The following is an 18,434-nucleotide window of genomic DNA, read 5'->3' on the forward strand; positions in this document are numbered from 1 at the left end:
ATGTGATCTCTTTTTTACAGGACTTTCACATTCTATAATTTCAATAGTTTTGTAAGACTTTTATGGTAGAATTCTAAACCCTCAATCTCACATTAAATGTTTTATTATGGCATTATAATACTTTTTAGTTTTTAGATTATCTTACAGTGAAACTGACTTTCTCTTGGTGTGCGGTTCTATGAATTTTAACATATACGTGGATTCACGTAACCACCACCACAATCAGCACACTGAACAACTTCGAGGTACTCCTTCGTGCTACGTCTTCATAGTCACACCCTCCCACGACCCTAATCCCTGGCAACCACTGATCTATTCTTCGTCGCTATGGTTGTGTCTTTTCAGGAATGCCACATAAATGGAATCATAGAGTATGCCATCTTTTGAGACTGGTTTCTTTCACTCAGTATAATGTCTTTGAGATTCACCCAAGTCATAACACATGTCAGCAGTTCTGTTTTATTGTCGAGTACTATTCAAGTGTATGGATGTGCCACAGTTTATCTACTTACCCACTGAAGGACATTTGGATTGTTTCAAGTTTTTTGGCATTTATGAATAGAATTGTTACTAACATTATACAATTTTTGTCTTAAGTAAGCTCCATGCCCAATGTGGGGCTCGAACTCACAACCCCGAGACCAAGAGTCGCATGCTCTGCCGACTGAGGCAGCCGGGTGCCCCAGCAACGTTCTTTTACAGATTTTGGTTTTTTTGATATCTTTTACTAAAGTGGAATATACAGAACATAAAATGTACCATTTTAACCATTTTTAGATGTACAATTCAGTGGCATTAAGCTATGTTCACAATGTTGTGCAACCATCATCACTATGTGTTTCCACAACTTTTCCATCATCCCAAACAGAAACTCTGTACCCATTAAACTACTTCCAATACTTTGTTGAATAGCAATTGTAGAAGTGGGCCGCCTTGTCTTGTTCCTGATCTTGAGGGCCTTTAACAGATTTTGTGTGGGCATAAGTTTGCATTATCTAAGTTTTCATTTCTCTAGAGCAGAAATGGGGGATGACTTAGCCCCATAAGGGACATTTGGCAATGTCTAGAGACATTTTTGGTTGCCACAACCATTTTGGTTGACACAGAGGATTGTGGTGCTAGCATTTTAGCAGGAAGAGTTCAGGGATGATGCTATATGTCCTATAATGCATAGGACAACTCCCCACAACAAAGAATTATCGGACTCCAAAAGTCAATAATGCCACTGTTGAAAAATCCTCGTCTAGGGTAAATACCCAGAAGTGAGATTGCTGGATTATCAACTATGTTTAACTGGGTCATCAATTGTATGTGTAACTTTACAAGATACTCCAAAACCTTTTCCATAATGGCTGTACGATTTTGCACACCCATCAACTATTTATGAGAGTTTTAGTTGCTCCACTGGAGCATGCTTGGTCCTGCAGTTTTTTGGTTTTTTTAATTTAGACATTCTAACATGTAGGTAGAGGTATCTCATTGTAGTTTTAACATATATTTCCCTCATGGCAAATGACGTCAGACTCATTTTTGTGTGCTTATTCAGCATTTATGTATCTTCTTTGGTGGAGTATCTATCGGTTGGATCCTTTTGCCCAAGTTTTAATTGGGTTGTTTGTTTTCTTACTTTGGGTTTTGAGAGCTCTTTATCTATTCTGTGTACAAGTTACCTGATGGATATGTGACTTGCAAAAATTTTCTTTTGAGTCTGGAGCTTGCCTTTTCATTCTCTTCTGTCTTTTGCAAGCAAAGGTTTTAAATTTAATTAAGCCAAATTTATTTATTTGTTTTTATTTTTATTCCAGTATAGTTAACATACAGTGTTATATTAGTTTCAGATGTACAATATAGTGATTCAACATTTCCATACAACACCCACTGGTCATCACAAGTGCCCTCCTTAATCCCCATCATCTGTTTAACCCTTCACCCCACCCACCTCCCCGCTGGTAACCATCGGTGTGTTCTCTATAGTTAAGAGTCTGTTTCCTGTTTTGCCTCTCTTTCTTTTTTTTTCCCTTTGTTCGTATGTTTTGTTTCTTAAATTCCACATATGAGTGAAATTATATACTATTTGTCTTTCTCTGACTGACTTATTTTGCTTAGCATTATACTCTCTAGCTCCATCCATGTTGTTGCAAATGGCAAGGTTTCATTCTTTTTTATGGCCAAATAATATTCCTGTGTGTGTGTGTGTGTGTACACACCACATCTTCTTTATCCATTCATCAGTCAATGGACACTTGGGCTGCTTCCATAATTTGGCTATTGTTGATAATGCTGCTATCAATGTTGGGGTGCATGTATCCCTTTGAATTCGTGTTTTTGTATTTTCTGGGGAAATACCCAGTCGTGCAATTACTGGATCATAGGGTAGTTCTATGTTTAACTATTTGAGGACCCTCCATACTGTTTTCCAGAGTGGCTGCACCAGTTTGCATTCCCACCAACAGTGCAAGAGGGTTCCTTTTTCTCTACATCCTCGTCAACACCTGTTGTTTCTTGTGGGTTTGTTTTGTTTTTTTGTTTGTTTGTTTTGTAATCTCTACACCCAATGTGGGGCTTGAACTTACAACCCTGAGATCAAGAGTCACATGCTCTACTGACTGAGGCAGCCAGGCGTCCCTATCTTGTGTTACTGATTTTAACCATTCTGACAGGTGTGAGGTGATACCTCATTGTAGTTTTGATTTGCATCTCCCTGATGATGAGTGATGTTGAGCATCTTTTCGTGTGTGTGTTAGCCATCTGGATGCCTTCTTTGGAAAAATGTCTGTTATGTCTTCTGCCGCATTTTTTAATTGGATCGTTTGTTTTTTTGGGTGTTGGGTTGTATAAGAAGTTCTTTATATATTTTGCAAATACCTTCTCCCATTCTGTAGGTTGCCTTTTAACCTTTTGATAGTTTCCTTCCCTGTGCAGAAGCCTTTTATTTTGATGTAGTCCCAGTAGTTTATTTTTGTTTTTATTTCCCTTGCCTCAGGAGACACAGCTAGGAAAATGTTGCTACAGCCGGTGGCGGAGACATGACTGCCTGTTGATTAAGCCCAATTTATTGACTTTCTTCTTTATATATATATATATATATATATATATGGACTTTTTTCATTGACGGATTGTTATCATGTCGAAGAACTATTTGCCTAACCCTACTAGGTCATTGGGATTTTCTCATGTTTTCTTCTAAAAGTATCATGTTTTTAGGTTTTATGTAAGGTCTGTAATCCATTTTGAGTTACTTTTTATATAAGGTATGAGATGGTGTTGAGGATGATTTTTTTTTTTAAAGATTTTATTTATTTATTTGACAGAGAGAGACATAGCAAGAGAGGGAACACAAGCAGGGGGAGTGGGAGAGGGAGAAGCAGGCTTCCCCACGGTGCAGGGAGCCCGATGTGGGGCTCGATCCCAGGACCCTGGGATCACGACCTGAGCCGAAGGCAGACGCTTAACGACTGAGCCACCCAGGCGCCCCAGAGGATGATATTTTACATATGATTGTCCAAAATGTTCCTGTATCATTTATTGACAGGACAATCTTTTCTTCATTGACTTGCCTTTGCACTTTTGCACTGAGGAAAGAAATAAAGAAAATCTGAATCAATGCAGACATGCCATATTCATGAATTAGAAGATTCAGCATAGTAAAGATGTCAATTCTCCTCAAATTTATTCACACTTGATCTTAGCCAAAAGGCCGAGAAGCGATTCTCCTCAAATTATGTAAAACATCATTTGGGCATATTTTTGTAGTCTTTATATTCTGATCCATGAATCTATGTGTCTATCATTTTGTCTATACCACAGTCTTGATTACTGAAGCTTTAGAGTAAATCTTAAAATGGGAAGCATATTTTCTCCAATCTCATTCTTGTTTAAAAATTTTTTTTGTTAATTCTGCCCCCTTTGCCTTTCCAGTTTTGGAAATAAGCTTGTCATTATCTAACAAAATAACCTGATGTGATTTTGATTGGAATTGTATTAAATCTATGAATAAATTTGAGGAGAATCGCTTCTCGGCCTTTTGGCTAAGATCAAGTGTGAATAAATTTGAGGAGAATTGACATCTTTACTATGCTGAATCTTCTAATTCATGAATATGGCATGTCTGCATTGATTCAGATTTTCTTTATTTCTTTCCTCAGGATTTTATAATTTCAACATATAGATGTTATCATGTTTTATTAGATTTCTACCTGTGTATTTCACCTTTTGGAGCTATTGTAAATGGCATTTTTGTAATTTCAGCTTTCAGTTGTCCATTGACAGTATATACAAATATGATTGTTTTTTGTGTGTTCGCCTCATGTCCTGTGACCTTGCTAAATTCCCTTATTAAATATGGGAGGTTTATTTTCTTTAGATTCCCTGGGGTTTTCTGTTTACATGATCATCTCATCTGTAAATACAGTGTTTTATTCCTTCCTTTTCAATCTGTATGCTCCTTCATTCTTTTACTTGCTTTATCACCAGCCTGACACTTTTAGTACAATGTTGAATACATGTGGTGAGATGAATCTCTTTGTCTCCATTTCAGGGGGAAATCATTCAGTCTTTCACTATTGAGTACGTTAGCTGTGGGTATTTTATAGTGATTCTTTATCAGGGTAAGAAAGTTCCCTTTTATTAGTTTTCTGAGAGTTTTTTTTTTTTTATCATGAATGGATGCTGGATTTTATCAAATGCTTTTCTGCATTTATTGATATGATCATTAATTTTCTTCTTTAGACTGTAAATATTGTGGACTACACTGGTTTATTTTTGAATATTGAATCAGTCTTGTATTCACTGAATAAATCCCATTTGGTCATGGTGTAGTATTCTTTTTATCTATTGCTGGATTTGATTTGCTAACATTTTGTTGAGTATTCTGTATCCATGGTCACGATGGATATTGATCTGCAGGTTTTTCATAGTGTCTTTGCCTTGTTTTGTTATCAAGGTAATGTTGGAATCCTCAGGAAGTGTTCTCTTCTATTTTCTGGAATAGATTGTGTAGAATTAGTGTTATTTATTCTTTAAGTTTTTTGGTAAATTTATCAGTGAAACCATGTGGGTGACTTCAATTTCTTTAATAGTTGCAGGACCATTAACATGATCTATGTAATCTTGGGTGAATTTTGGTTATTTGCCAGAAGCTTTATAGTTGTACCTTTCCCGGTTAGGTCTGCAATGCACCTGGAATTAACTTCTGTGTATGATTTGAGGTAGGAGTCAAGTTTCATTTTCCCTTAATATGTTTCTCTAATTGATCTGTCACCATTTATTTAAAGTTACTGTAATTTGCCACTATCCTGCAGTGCTATCTTTGCCAGAAATCAAGTATCCGTGTGTGTATGGGTCTTTTTCTGGGCTCTCAAATCTGTTCCAGTGGTCTACGTGTCTATCTTTGGACAGTACCACACTATGCTAGTTACTGTAGCTTGGTAAGTCTCGGTATCGAGGAAAATAAGTCCTCCTGCTTTGTTTATCTTCCTCCAGGTTTCTGTGGCTATTTTGGTCCTTTAGAAACAATTCACCAAATTCTACCAAAAATGAAATATTGTTCTTTGCAGGAAGGGTGGTCAAGACTATTTAATCCAACATTAGAAGTAGAACTACATTGGGGCGCCTGGCTGGCTCAGTTGGTGGAACATGCAGCTCTTGATCTCGGGGTTGTGAGTTCGAACCCCATGTAAGGTGTAAAGATTACTTAAAAACCCAATCTTAAACAAAAGGAAGTGGAACTACATTTGTTCTATTTTTTTTTAATTTGATGGGGAGCTTCAGTAGGCAAGCTACCATGAAAATCACAGACCACCACATCAAATATCTTAAAATGATAGAGAATATATTTTTGTAAAACAAAACTCACCTGACAAGAAAGGAAGGGGAATCTCTGGGACCAAAAATGTCAAGGAATTACAAATCCTGAGAATTGATACAAATTACAAACAATAGAATCAAATACAGCAGTAAGCCATTATTGGAAATAATTGGATTTTGAAAATAAAATAGTTATGTTTGATATATTTAAAGAAATAAGATAAGTTGAAAGTTGGACTAACAAGATACTATTAAAAAATGACCAGGGGTGCCTGGGTGGCTCGACTCGGTGAAGCGTCTGCCTTCGGCTCAGGTCATGATCCCGGGGTCCCATGTTGGGCTCCCTGCTCAGCAGGGAGCCTGCTTCTCCCTCTCCCGCTCCTCCTGTTTGTGTTCTCTCTCTCGCCGCCTCTCTGTCTGTCAAATAAATAAAATCTTTTTAAAAAAATGACCAGGCAGATTAGAAAAGACCATTTAGAACTTCTAGAAATAAAAATTGGGATGAAATTAGAAACTCAGTGGGGGCGCCTAGGTGGCTCAGTCTGTTAAGCATCTGCCTTTGGCTCAGGTCATGATTTCAGGGTCCTGGGATTGAGCCCCGCATCCAGCTCCCTGCTCAGCGGGGAGCCTGCTTCTCCCTCTGCCCCTCCCCCCTGCTCATTCTCTCTCTCTCAATAAATAAATAAAATCTTAAAAAAAAAAAAAAGAAATTAGAAACTCAATGGATGGGTTGAGCAAATTAAACCCAAAGAGGGATTTAGTGAACTGGAAGATCGTTGTGAAGAAGTTACTAGTAAATCAGGACAAGGAGATAAAAGCGTAGAGAAATTTGAGACATGGAAGATAGTATGAGAAGATCAAACATTTGTCCAGTCAGAGTTCTAGAAGGAGATAATAAAAAAGATAGAGAAACCATATGTAAAGGGATAATGGCAGAGTTTCTCACGATGCATGAAAGATACTAGTCCTCAGTCTGAAGACTCACGAGCAATTTAATGTAGTCATATGTTAGTGGTAGAATGTAAATGGTGGGGATATGGGTGTTCACAGTATATTTTCTTTATTTTGGCTGATTATTAGGACATTTTCATAATAATAAATTGAAAAAAATTAACCCCAGGAAAATGAATAAAGACAAGAACAGAAATGAACAAAATAACAAAATTAGAGAGGATCAACGCTGACCTAATTGGCTCTTTAAAAACTAAAATTAGGGGCGCCTGGATGGCTCAGTCCATTAATCGTCTGCCTTTGGTTCAGGTCGTGATCCCAGGGTCCTGGGATTGAGTCCCGCGTCAGGCTCCCTGCTCGGTGGGGAGGCTGCTTCTCCCTCTGCTGTTCCCCCTGCTTGTGCTCTCTCTGTCAAATAAATAAAATCTTTAAAAAAAAAATAAAGACTAAAATTGAACATAACTAATCAAGAAAAAGCAATGGATACAAATAAACAATATTAAAAATGTAAAGGAGGTAATAATTGCAAATATGCCAGAGATTGATGATAAGAGAATATTTTGAACTCCATGCCAGTGAATTTGACAACTTTGGTGAAAATAGGCAAATTATCAGAAAATATCCAAAAACACATTCAAGTAGAAATAGAAAACCTGAATGATTATATAACTACTAGAGAAACTGAATCAGTAGGGAAAATTCTACTACAAAGGATCATGAGGCCCAAACAATTGTACAAACACTTTCTACCAAAAGGAAGAGATCATTACAATCTTATACAAATGCCTCCAGGGAATGGAAAAAGAGGAAATATTACCCACCTTATTTTATAAGGCTAAAATAACATGATACAAATAGCGATAACATAAGTACAAAATTATAGACCAATTTTACTCATTGACACAGATTAAAATATCCTAAAGAAGAATATGTCCAACCAAATTTTGCACACAAATGTTCATAGCAGCACTTTTTTTTATTTGACAGAGCGAGCACAAGTAGGCGGAATGGCAGGCAGAGGGAGAGGGAGAAGCAGGCTCCCTGCCGAGCAGGGAGCTCAACGTGGGGCTCGATTCCAGGACCCTGGGATCATGAACTGAGCCAAAGGCAGTCGCTTAACCGATTAAGCCACCCAGGCGTCCCTAATTTATTTATTTTTGTTCTGGCATTTTATCAATATAGCCGTTGTAATAGAATTTACCATCTTGGGTAAAATTGACCATCCAGTTAATCCAGGTACTTGGTGGGCCCTTCCAATATGCAGCGTCAGGTGTTACTTTATCTGTGGACTTTTTCTTGGATTATAGTTTTTTTTTTTTTATTCATTTGAGACACAGAGATACAGAGAGAGAGAAAGCATGAGCAGGGGGAGAGGCAGAGGGAGAGGGAGAAGCAGGCTCCCCGCTGAGCCAGGAGCCCAATGCGGGGCTCGATCCCAGGACCCTGGGATCATGACCTGAGCCGAAGGCAGACACTTAACCATCTGAGCCAACCCAGGCGCCCCAGATTATAGTTTTTAATATTAGTACTATACCATTGTTTGGTTTTCCTTCTATGAGGAATCTAATAATAAATATGTATACTGCATCTTGTTTGCCTGTCTTCTATTTCAACCATTTTTTTTCTGTGATTCTTTTTCTTTTTTATTCTCTTAGCTGTTTTCTGGCATTTCTTCAATGACATTCATTAAATTTTCAGTTGAATCTCTTTTTCCCTGGGAATCTTGTGACTTAGGCTTCATCTCTGAGACTGATTTTATCTTTCTCTTCACTTTTTTCCCTGAATACAGTCATTCAATTCTTATTTCATTATGTCTATTTCTTCAACCATTTCTGTCCTTTGTTTTAATGATTTATTTATTTATTTATTTATTTATTTGAGAGAGAGAGAGCACGAGCGGGGGAGGAGCAGAGGGAGAAGCAGACTCCCCACTGAGCATGGAGCCCCATGCTGGGCTCAATGCCAGAACCCTGAGATCATGACCTGAGCCGAAATCAAGAGTCAGACAGTTAAACGACTGAGCCACCCAGGTGCCCCATCCTTTGTTGTTGTTGTTGTTGTTTTAAGATTTTATTTATTTATTTGACAGAGAGAGAGTGAGCACAAGTAGGGGGAGGGGCAGGCAGAGGGAGAGGGAGAATCAGGCTCCCGAATCAGGCTCCCGGCCAAGCCGGGAGCCAGACGCAGGGCTCGATCCCAGGACCCCGGGATCATGACCTGAGCCAAAGGCAGATGCTTAACTGACTGAGCCACCCAGGCGCCCCAGCAGCACTTTCTTAATAGCCAAAAAGTGAAAATAGCCCAAATGTTCATCAGCTGTTGACGTGGTAAATAAAATGTGGTATAGCCACCCAGTGGAATGCTATGCAGCCATGCAATGAAACAACATTTGTGAACCTCGGAAACAGTATGCTGAGTGAGAGGAAGCCAGTCCTCTCAGAAGACCACATACTGTATGATTGCATTTGTATGGAATGGCTAGAATAACAAGTCTTTAGAGACAGAAGATAGATTAGTGGTGGTTGCCTAGAGCTTGGGGAGATGGTGAGACTGGGGGTGACAGCAAGGGGTGCAGGATTTCTTTTTGGGGTGATGAAAATATTCTATAATTAATTGAGACAGTGATTGCACAAATATGGGCATACGCTGAGCACCACTTTAAATGGGAGAGTTGTATGGTCTGGAATTACAGCTCGATAAAGTTGTTAGAAAAGAAGCCCTAAAGAAGATTTTAGCAAAATAAATCCAGCACTATGAAAAGCTGAGAATATACACAAACAAGTTGAACTTATCCCAGGTATACAAAGTGGGTTTAACATTTCAGATTCTGTTCTTGGACATCTCCGTAAAGATGGCAGATTGACCACAGGCTTCTGTTTTCCCTCCATCCCAAAACAGCCTCTAAAATGCCAGTAAAGGGATTTGTTAAAGGCATAAACCCGTAAGGGCGTAGAAAATTGAAGAAGATAATAGCAGTGACACTGGAAACTGGAAAGCAGATGGATGTGTGGTAAATGACTTATCAGACCCAGGAATACACCTAAATACACCGGGGTGGGGGGGGTAGGCAGAATATATTACAGAATACCAAAAGGTTCAGGACTTGTCCATGGCACATAGTTCTGGAAGTGGGGCTGAAGGGAAAGGAAAAGAAGAGGTAGTGGTCCAAAGTCCGCCTAAGCAGCAGGTAAATCTCAAAATGCCCCTCCCTCACTGCATGGTGGTGGACCTCTATGACTTCCCGTCTCTACAGAAAAGTTGAAGTGTAGTCTCTGGAGAGAGTAAAACAAGGGTTCTCTGGACTGGTGGGGGGAGACATTAGACCCATATGACCAAGAATACTATACTAAACACGAGGTGATGAGGTAAATATGCCTAATGGATATGAGAACCATTCCCGAACCTTTTCCCTAGCCCCTCTTTTCCACAATGTTGACAATCAGACCTTTCCAATTGAGTCCTGGAGATCAGAAGATAGTTCTCTGGGCTATTTGAGCAGCCCGAGGAAGACCTAGGTCCTGACATTGAGGGTTACCCAAGAAAACCATCCAGTAGGATCCCCCTGAAGTGAACCCCGCAGTTGAGAAGTACCACCAATGTACTCAAAGCTTCCAGTCAACTTTAGGGTCTCTGGCTCTTAAATATGAGCAGACAGCCAATGATTTCATCAGACCTTTCTGGAAAGCTCTGGCGTGAAGGGTAGAGACCAAAACAGATCAGAGGAAACAAAAACTGTGCCAGAAGGGGAAACGTTTTTTAAAAATCTATTATTACCTTTTTTTAAGCTTTAATTCCAGTTAGTTAACATAGTGTTATATTGGTTTTTCAGAGTACAATATAGCGATTCAAACTTCCCTACAATACCCTGTGTTCATTGCAACAAGTGCACTCCTTAATATTTTCTGAGAGATGAGCTATAACAACTATAAATTAAAAGAATCTTTTAAGTCAGTCAAGACATTAACATACTAAAGGAAAAAATGACGTGATTATCTCAGATGCAGAACAAGTATTTGATAGAACTCAACATCTATTCACATATGGGAACTTAATATGTGACTAGAGGTTGCATCACAGGAGAAAGGATGGCTATCCATGTGGGGTAAAAACAACAAAAAAGGAATGGATTGTATCTCTATTTCTTTTCTTTTTTTTTTAAAGAGTTTATTTATTTATTTGACAGAGAGAGACACAGCAAGAGAGGGAACACAAGCAGGGGAAGTGGGAGAGGGAGAAGCAGGCTTCCCGCCGAGCAGGGAGCCCGATGTGGGGCTCGATCCCAGGACCCTGGGATCATGACCTGAGCCGAAGGCAGACGCTTAACAACTGAGCCACCCAGGCGTCCCTGTATCCCTATTTCACCACCATAGGTTAAAATCAGCTCAGGCTACATTATTACTTAAATGTGAAGGGCAAAACTTTATAATTTTAGAAAATATGGGGCAACAAGTTACGACCTCAGCATCGGAAGGATTCCTTAAAATACAAAAACAAGCCACTCGGGAAAATATTACATTAAAAGTGGGAACGACTCTTCATTTAGAAAATATCATAGGGGCGCCTGGGTGGCTCAGTCGTTAAGCGTCTGCCTTCGGCTCAGGTCATGATCCCAGGGTCCTGGGATTGAGCCCCACATCGGGCTCCCTGCTCCGCGGGAAGCCTGCTTCTCCCTCTCCCACTCCCCCTGCTTGTGTTCCCTCTCTCGCTGTGTCTCTCTGTCAAATAAATAAATAAAATCTTAAAAAAAAAAAAGAAATAGTTTGGTGATAGTAAAGTCGGAGATAAAAGTTCAAAACAGGCAAAACTAAAGTATGTGATTTAAGGGTACTTACACACTGTCAAAACCGTATTTGAAAAGAGTGGTAAAGGCAAAATTCAATATAGTGCTTAGTCTCTGGTGAGGAGAGAAGGAGGTCGTAGAAGGGCAACAGGTGCTTCTGAGGCTGAGTGGGGAGTCCAGCGGTGTGTGTCGCACACGTTACACTGTGCACATTGTATAAAGTGTCTGAGTGCATCTGGGGCAACTTTACTAGAACTTTAATAAATGTGATTGATCTTTTGGGGATTTAGTCTCTAAGGTATCTTGGGCCTGTCATATCCTTAAAACAGTTTCTTCTTGAGGGAGATTTTGGCCAACTGTTTCCGTGGTGAATAAAGGTATAGCTTTGTGTGAAAGCTGAATTGTCTATATTGTATTTCAGACAGGGAGGCTGCTCTGTGCAGGTCTCATCACACTCTGTTGTGATCTGATGGCCGATGCTCAAGTGGAGACGTGACTCGCCCTCCTTCCCTTGGGCAGCCCGGCCAGATATCCTTAACCTGAGTCCTGTGATGTTGGTTTCTAGAATCACAGAACAGCCAACTCCCTAAGCAGCGGTGCTCTGACATGGACAAAGAAATTCAGCTTGGATTATTTAGCTCTGGACTTCAATTCAGCATCACCAGCCCCTATACAGCAGGTAGGAAGTACCTTGTGTCTGAGAATTCCCAGGAGATTCCTTTTCTGTTTAGATTTTCCTGATGACTCAACCATGCATGTTCTCTTTGGAAGATCTTAAATATACCGATATGTATCGGCGTAGGAGGGGTCTGCTTAGGGAAGAAGGAACGGCGTAGTTTGGTTAGACTCTGGGGAGCTCTCAGTTGGAAATGGAACCCCTCAGTAAAGAGCCTCAAATGCCAGGCTGGGCAGTTTTGACTCCTTTATATAGTATTCTCACCTGTAAAGTGGGGACCAGAAATAATAGCATCGACATCGAGGCCTGTCGTGAGGATGAAAGGAGTTAATACGTGTAAGCGACCCTAGCTGGTCACCCACTACACAGTGTAAGCCACGGAATGAATGAATGGTAAGCAGTGCAAAACAGCTAAATATTTTTGAGCAAGGGGTGGTTGTAAATCTAAAATGTGCCGAACAATATATATTGTTTGATGAGAGAAGCAATTTAGCTGAACAGGATATACAGTATGATTCCATTTTGTGTGTGTGTGCGCAAGAAAAAAATCTGGGAGATTTCCCTTTCCTTTTGCCAAATGAACTCCCACTTCTCCTTGACCTTTAATTTCATTCCCCAAACCTGAACTGATATTCCAGAAAAACCAGTCAGAAGGGGGAGACCAACAAGTACAAGAGGGTGCCTCAGTCGGTTTTGGTGCAGGGCCCTGCAGTCAGGACAGACAACCCCCCAGGCCTTTTCCATTATTGCCCACAGACCCGTCGGCTGCAGGCCAGGTCATCTTCCATCCAGGGCCCAGGAGAAGCAGCCCCCCCAGCTGAGGCACGCTGGTCTCGTGGCAGAATCACGTGCTAGGTCTTTTCCCTTTCGGGTCAGCATGTGTCACCTCCACTCACGTTATATTGGTCAGAGCGGGCCGAATGGCTAGAACGAAGTTGAAGGGAGCCCAGGAAAAGAGATATTTAACCATCTACCCAAAGTGTAAGGGTTCTGCAGGGAATGACCCAGGAGGAAGGGACAGCAAATATTTAACGACGCTGTAATCTACCCCAAAAGGGCTGACATTTTCCTGATTTTTTTTTTATTCAATGTAATGAAAACCTTTTTGTTCTCCCCCTTTAGAAACTTCTCCTTTCAGAAGAGCAAAGAGTCGACTATGTCCAGGTGGATGAGCAGAAGACCCAAGCCCTCCAGAGCACAAAGCAGGAGTGGACGGATGAGAGGCAATCTAAAGTGTGAGACATGTGCTTGGGCCATGTATGGGGCAGGGAAGCTCAGGGCTTGCTCTGAGTTTTTTTGCCAGAATTGCACCAATGGTCAATGCAGGTCAAGATCCAGAGAGAATCTGTAATTTCTGTGGGCTTGGCAAGAACCTTGGGGAGAGAGGATGTATTTGTACACACTGAATGGGGAGGAGGAGGAGGTAGTTTCCCAGCTCCCAGCCCCACCCCCACCCGTCTCGGCAGTGGCCTTCCCCAGGCACGCTAGCCCAGAGCCTCCGGGATGCTTGGAGTTGGCTCCGCACACAGGAGAGGCAGCGATGGAGGATTCCAGAGCCACGGACTGTAATGTAGAAAATGCCATTCATTCCGGCAGGATAGGATCAATAAAAACAAGACTTGGGAGCATATTTTCCCCAGAGTTTGGTTGAGAATCTCTCCAGCGGGGCATTGGGAGTTCAGATCAGAGCCAGTATTGCCCACCAGAATCATTTGACTCTCATGCTTGAAAATTCTGACCTCTCTTCTGTGCTTCCTGGGTCACAAACTATACTGGCAGAGAGGCTCCTGGAGACCATCTTGCCCCAGCCCCTGAAGACCTGATTGAGGGGATCAAACCCATAGATGGTGGCAGAATCTGCATTCCTTACTCAAAGAGTCCAACAGACAAATCATTTCTATCCCCAGAGAAAGACAATTCAAGTGACAGGGGCAGTCAGTCCCGGGCTCTGTGATAAGCACATGGGATGACGCTGGGACTTCCATTGCCACTGGCCTTTCTCGGCATGTTTTCACATGCATCATCTCATCTCTTTCCTAAACAACCTCAGAAGCTAGGCTTGGCAGAGATTGTTGCCCCCACTTGGAAGGAAAGAAAACTGAGAACCAGAAGAAGGAACACTGCCTAAGGTCCCTCACAGAGCCAAGACCCAGAGTGAGGCCTAGAATAGAGTTGGCCTGGCTGCCCATCGCAGGCTCATTCTACCATCTTACACTGCCTCAGAGGATTTTGATGAAATCTATCAGTTTGGTCACCCTTGGAGACATGAGGAACCCGTGCAGACACGAGATGAGTCAGCATCTCCTCTCCCTTTCATAGGATTTTGAGCAGGTGCTTTCTTACTTGAAAGGTATGCATGTCAAGCCAGGTTTTCTTTGTGTGGTGTTCAAATGGGAAACTCTCACATAATCAGTAGTTACCATTAGAAATACCTCTTGACGATCACTGTGAAATCCGTTCTTGGATTGCGTGGTGCCCTTGCAATGTGTTTCCCGTGAGCTGGCTAGTGCTGATGGAAGAATTTTTTGTCACCTCGGGAAGGCACGAATCGTCCCTGGCTGTCTTATGGTGGACCCAAGCTTTTGAGTGATAGACAGTTATGACCAGAAAACAAACACAACACGACAAAACAAAAAACAATGAGTTCCATCCTCAAATTTCCCAATGAATTTTTCCCTTCTGTTTTAGCAATGACTAAATCCTGAGAGCAAACAGTCCCACTCTGTCGTGAAGGCATCGTGTCACCCCTTCTTTGATGGGGCACTGGGGCCCAGGGGACCCAGACAAAAGTCTCAGTCGGGCACAGGGTTTTATTTAATGGCCCTTCTTGATTGTTCTGAGCACCTGCAGCCAGAAGACAAATCGAACACCTGGGAAGTAAGCGGATACTGGTCCACCATTCTGCCTGGCTTTGTGTCTTATAGGAGGATGGATTGACTAGGCAGGCAGGTTGATGACAGGGCCAGTCGGGGCAGTTGTAGGCTTTGCTGTAGGGTTTTCAGGTTTCAAACTGCCCCAAAGGTAAGTAAATGTCAGTCTTGGCTTTTCAGACCATTAAAGAAGTATTTCTGACGTTCAAAGCAGCAGGACCTGGTGACCTCATTTTCTTCCCGGAGGAAAGTGAGGGGAAATTGTTGAATGCTTTAAATGATGTAAGAGTCCTTCATGAGCCGGGGCGGAGAAATGAGAGGTCCCTGCAGCCCACACCATGACACAACACACGGGTCGGAGCCTGTAAGGAGCTGCCTTCTTCCCTGTGTGACTTGCGAAGAGTCATAGAGCCTCAGGCAAGAGGCCAGGGCTGTCAGTTCTAGATGGTACCTGCCTTTGGGGGGGGGGGGCACCTGTGTTTAGATTCCCGATTACCTGACAGAGGCTGGTGCAGAAAAGTTATATGCCCAAGTGCCAAGAACCACCCCAGACTGAAGACAGATCAGAAAAGAAAACTACAGCTGAAATTGTCAGTAGTGAAATGGCAGCCGATTGACCACACCCGAAACCTCTTTCTACAGAATATTTCCTGGAAGTAGTGACCACACGAAGCAGTACACACTCGACTAGTGTGACCTGTTTGGGAGCAATTAATTAGGGATTTAAAAAAAAAGATGCCCTTCACGCTCCTTCCCAGGGTGTGTGTGATTATGTCCCGCTTTGATAAGGCTGCTAATGGATGGTTACCCAAAAGCACGAGGACTCAGGGATACGAAGTACAGGTCACTTTGAGCTGACAGCAGCGCATGCTCCTGAGAGAGTCCTTTCTCTGTGTGAAGGTCAGAACGATGCCGGCCAAATCCTGCTTTCCTGCGGAGGTAATGCAGGTGTAACAGGGCTACACATCTGACCAGGGCTGAGGTTTGGGGCTTTTTGAAAAATGGAAATGATCCCAGATAGCATTCCGGGTCAAGTGGACACGGCATGTGCGCACGCTGCACCGGGTGCCCTTTCCCAGAAGCCAGCGGGACAGCGCAGACATCGATCCCACAGTTTTCCGTAGTTCCTTTTTGCTTTATTCCATCTCATTTCGTTAGGAAATTCCTCCAAATCGGGTTGTGCAGTGCAGAAGGGTTTCAAGCCTGCAAGTCCCTAAGGCCACAAGCCCAGGAACTTTGGGAGTTAAGCTTTCCTTGGGGAGGGAAGAGCTCAAAGGCACAGAATCATCCTGTGGAAGTCCATGTCCAGGCCTCTTCCTTAGAGCAAGGATACGCTGAACTGTGACCTTTAGATCTGAGTCAGACTGAAGGCTCCCCTCAGGCCTGACTTTCTCCTCTCGAGGCCTTCTCGGTCCTTGTTAATACCATCCTTGTACCGATAATCATGCTGATGTTAAAAAATTCATTATGTTTTTACTGTTTCATTTCTGGCATTAATAAAAGTCTTATAAGGGGGAATCATACTCAAGTTCTCTCTTATTTGTTTAAAGTGATGACATTCGATATAAGTGCAGAGCACACTTGGAAAGTTGAGTATGTGAACATAGGCCCCCATTGCCATTTGCAAGCACAGCAAACCTAACCGAACTCACAGGGAATCACCTACATCCACGTTATTTTGCTACGAACAGTTGAGCGGTGCTCCGCCGAACCCCATCTTGACACCTCTTTTCTTCATCAGAAACTAACTGCAGTAATTGGCAAAGTCCGTGACCCTCCCTGATCTTCCTCATTACTGACCTTAAAAAGCGACAGCCCCAGCCTGCCTCTCCCCAGCGGAAGTGTCCTGGGCCACCACCCTCTCTCCATGGCTGAGGCTCCCAGCTGCTCTGGATACTGGGTCAGTGGCCTCTCTACGCCATGAAGCAAGGCAGGGACAACCGGAGTGGTGGGGGCTCAGGTTTGGGGCAGCAGGCCAAAGGCAGAGAGACGAGAAGAAGCCACATGAAATTACTTGCCCCTGAGAAGTATGAGGCTGACCTCATGAATGCTTTTTCCCAGCACACCCCAGCCCAAGCCCCTGACCCAGAGCAGAGCAGGTTGGCCCACAGGGCTGGTGTTCTCTTGGGATATGCACCCTAGGACCCAGCCATCATGCTATGAGGAAGCCTGCACCACATGGAAAGGAACCGAGGCCATTGGCCCGTAGACTGTGGGACTGAGGCCTCTTGGAAGCAGATTCTCGGAGCCCGACACTGAGCCACCACCCGCGCCATCCCGTGGAGCACACGTGAGCCTGACCCCCGGGGACTGCCCAAGCAGGAGGTGTGTGTGCCAACTAAGTGGCTGGTTTAAGTCACTAGGTTTGGGTGTGGTTGTTATGTAACGGTAGTTACTAGACCACCAACCCAAGACGGGAGACAGGAATTGAAAATACTAAATTTGTACATTCTACTGTATTAGAAGGTAGTGAATGGCATGGAAAATAAAAAGCAGTGGGAAAGGAATTGCCTGTGTGTGGGTCTGTGGGGGGCCAGCTGCTTGAGTAAGTAGGGTGAGAATATGAGCTTTGGGAAGACTTGAAGGAGATGAGGGAGTAAGCCAGGAGCTGCATGTGACCAAGCACTCACGGCAGGGAGAACAGACCGCAGGGCCCTAATTCAGAAAACCTAGAATGTTGAATGCACAGCCAAGAGGCTTTGTTGGTCAATGTTAAGACCTTTGCTTATGTTCTGGGTGAGAATGGAGCCAGTGAAGGGAATTGAGCAGTGGAGACACATGATCTGACTCAACATTTTGAAAGCAAGAATTACTGTAGCTTCTCTGTTGAGAATAGAGTATAAGAGGTTAACACTAGAATCAGGGAGAGCAGGTGGCAGATTACTGCACTCACACCCGCCGGAAGACAGTTGCTTGGACCCCCACGGGGGTATCAATAGAAGGGGTGAGATGTCCTATTCTAAACAGTTTGAATAGAAACAACCTGCTGAAGAATTGGACAGGTGCCAGGAGATGAAGAGGAGTCAAGAATGAGTCTGGGGGTTTTCCCTAAGCAACTTGAAGAATGAGGTCAACATCCCAAACAAAAGTTAGAAAGACTGGGTGAAAAAGTCTTCTAGGGATCAGGAGCCAGAGACCCAAAGCTTTTCAGAACCACCAAGACCTACCCTGGAAAAGGGGAAAGACTTGGGGTACCCAGTGGCTCAGGCGGTGAAGCCTCTGCCTTGGTCTCAGGTCATGATCCTGGGGTCCTGAGATCAAGCCCACATTGGGCTCCCTGCTCAACGGGGAATCTCCTCCCTCTTCCTCTCCTTCTGTGATCTCTCTCTCTCTCTCTCAAATAAATAAAATC

The 18,434-nt window shown here is 42.8% G+C and overlaps 1 protein-coding gene and 1 pseudogene across 2 annotated transcripts in view; one reads left to right on the top strand and one right to left on the bottom strand.

Moving 5' to 3' along the window:
* GAB3 (GRB2 associated binding protein 3) overlaps positions 1-17,217 on the top strand; it is an 89,784-nt gene extending 72,567 nt beyond the window's left edge. Inside the window, exons 9-11 of one of the 2 annotated variants that reach the window (XM_032398748.1) lie at positions 12,102-12,215; positions 13,335-13,447; positions 16,824-17,217. In XM_032398748.1, coding sequence (XP_032254639.1) covers positions 12,102-12,215; positions 13,335-13,447; positions 16,824-16,830 — 234 coding nt within the window. In that variant the 3' untranslated portion in view covers positions 16,831-17,217. The other variant, XM_032398749.1, reaches the window with a different exon arrangement.
* On the bottom strand, positions 3,563-3,709 carry LOC116628435 (annotated as a pseudogene).
* Positions 17,218-18,434: the final 1,217 nt, after the last annotated feature.

The sequence above is a fragment of the Phoca vitulina genome, unplaced genomic scaffold (genome assembly GCF_004348235.1).
Source record: "Phoca vitulina isolate PV1807 unplaced genomic scaffold, GSC_HSeal_1.0 scaffold119, whole genome shotgun sequence".
NCBI classification, from domain to species: Eukaryota; Metazoa; Chordata; class Mammalia; order Carnivora; family Phocidae; genus Phoca; species Phoca vitulina.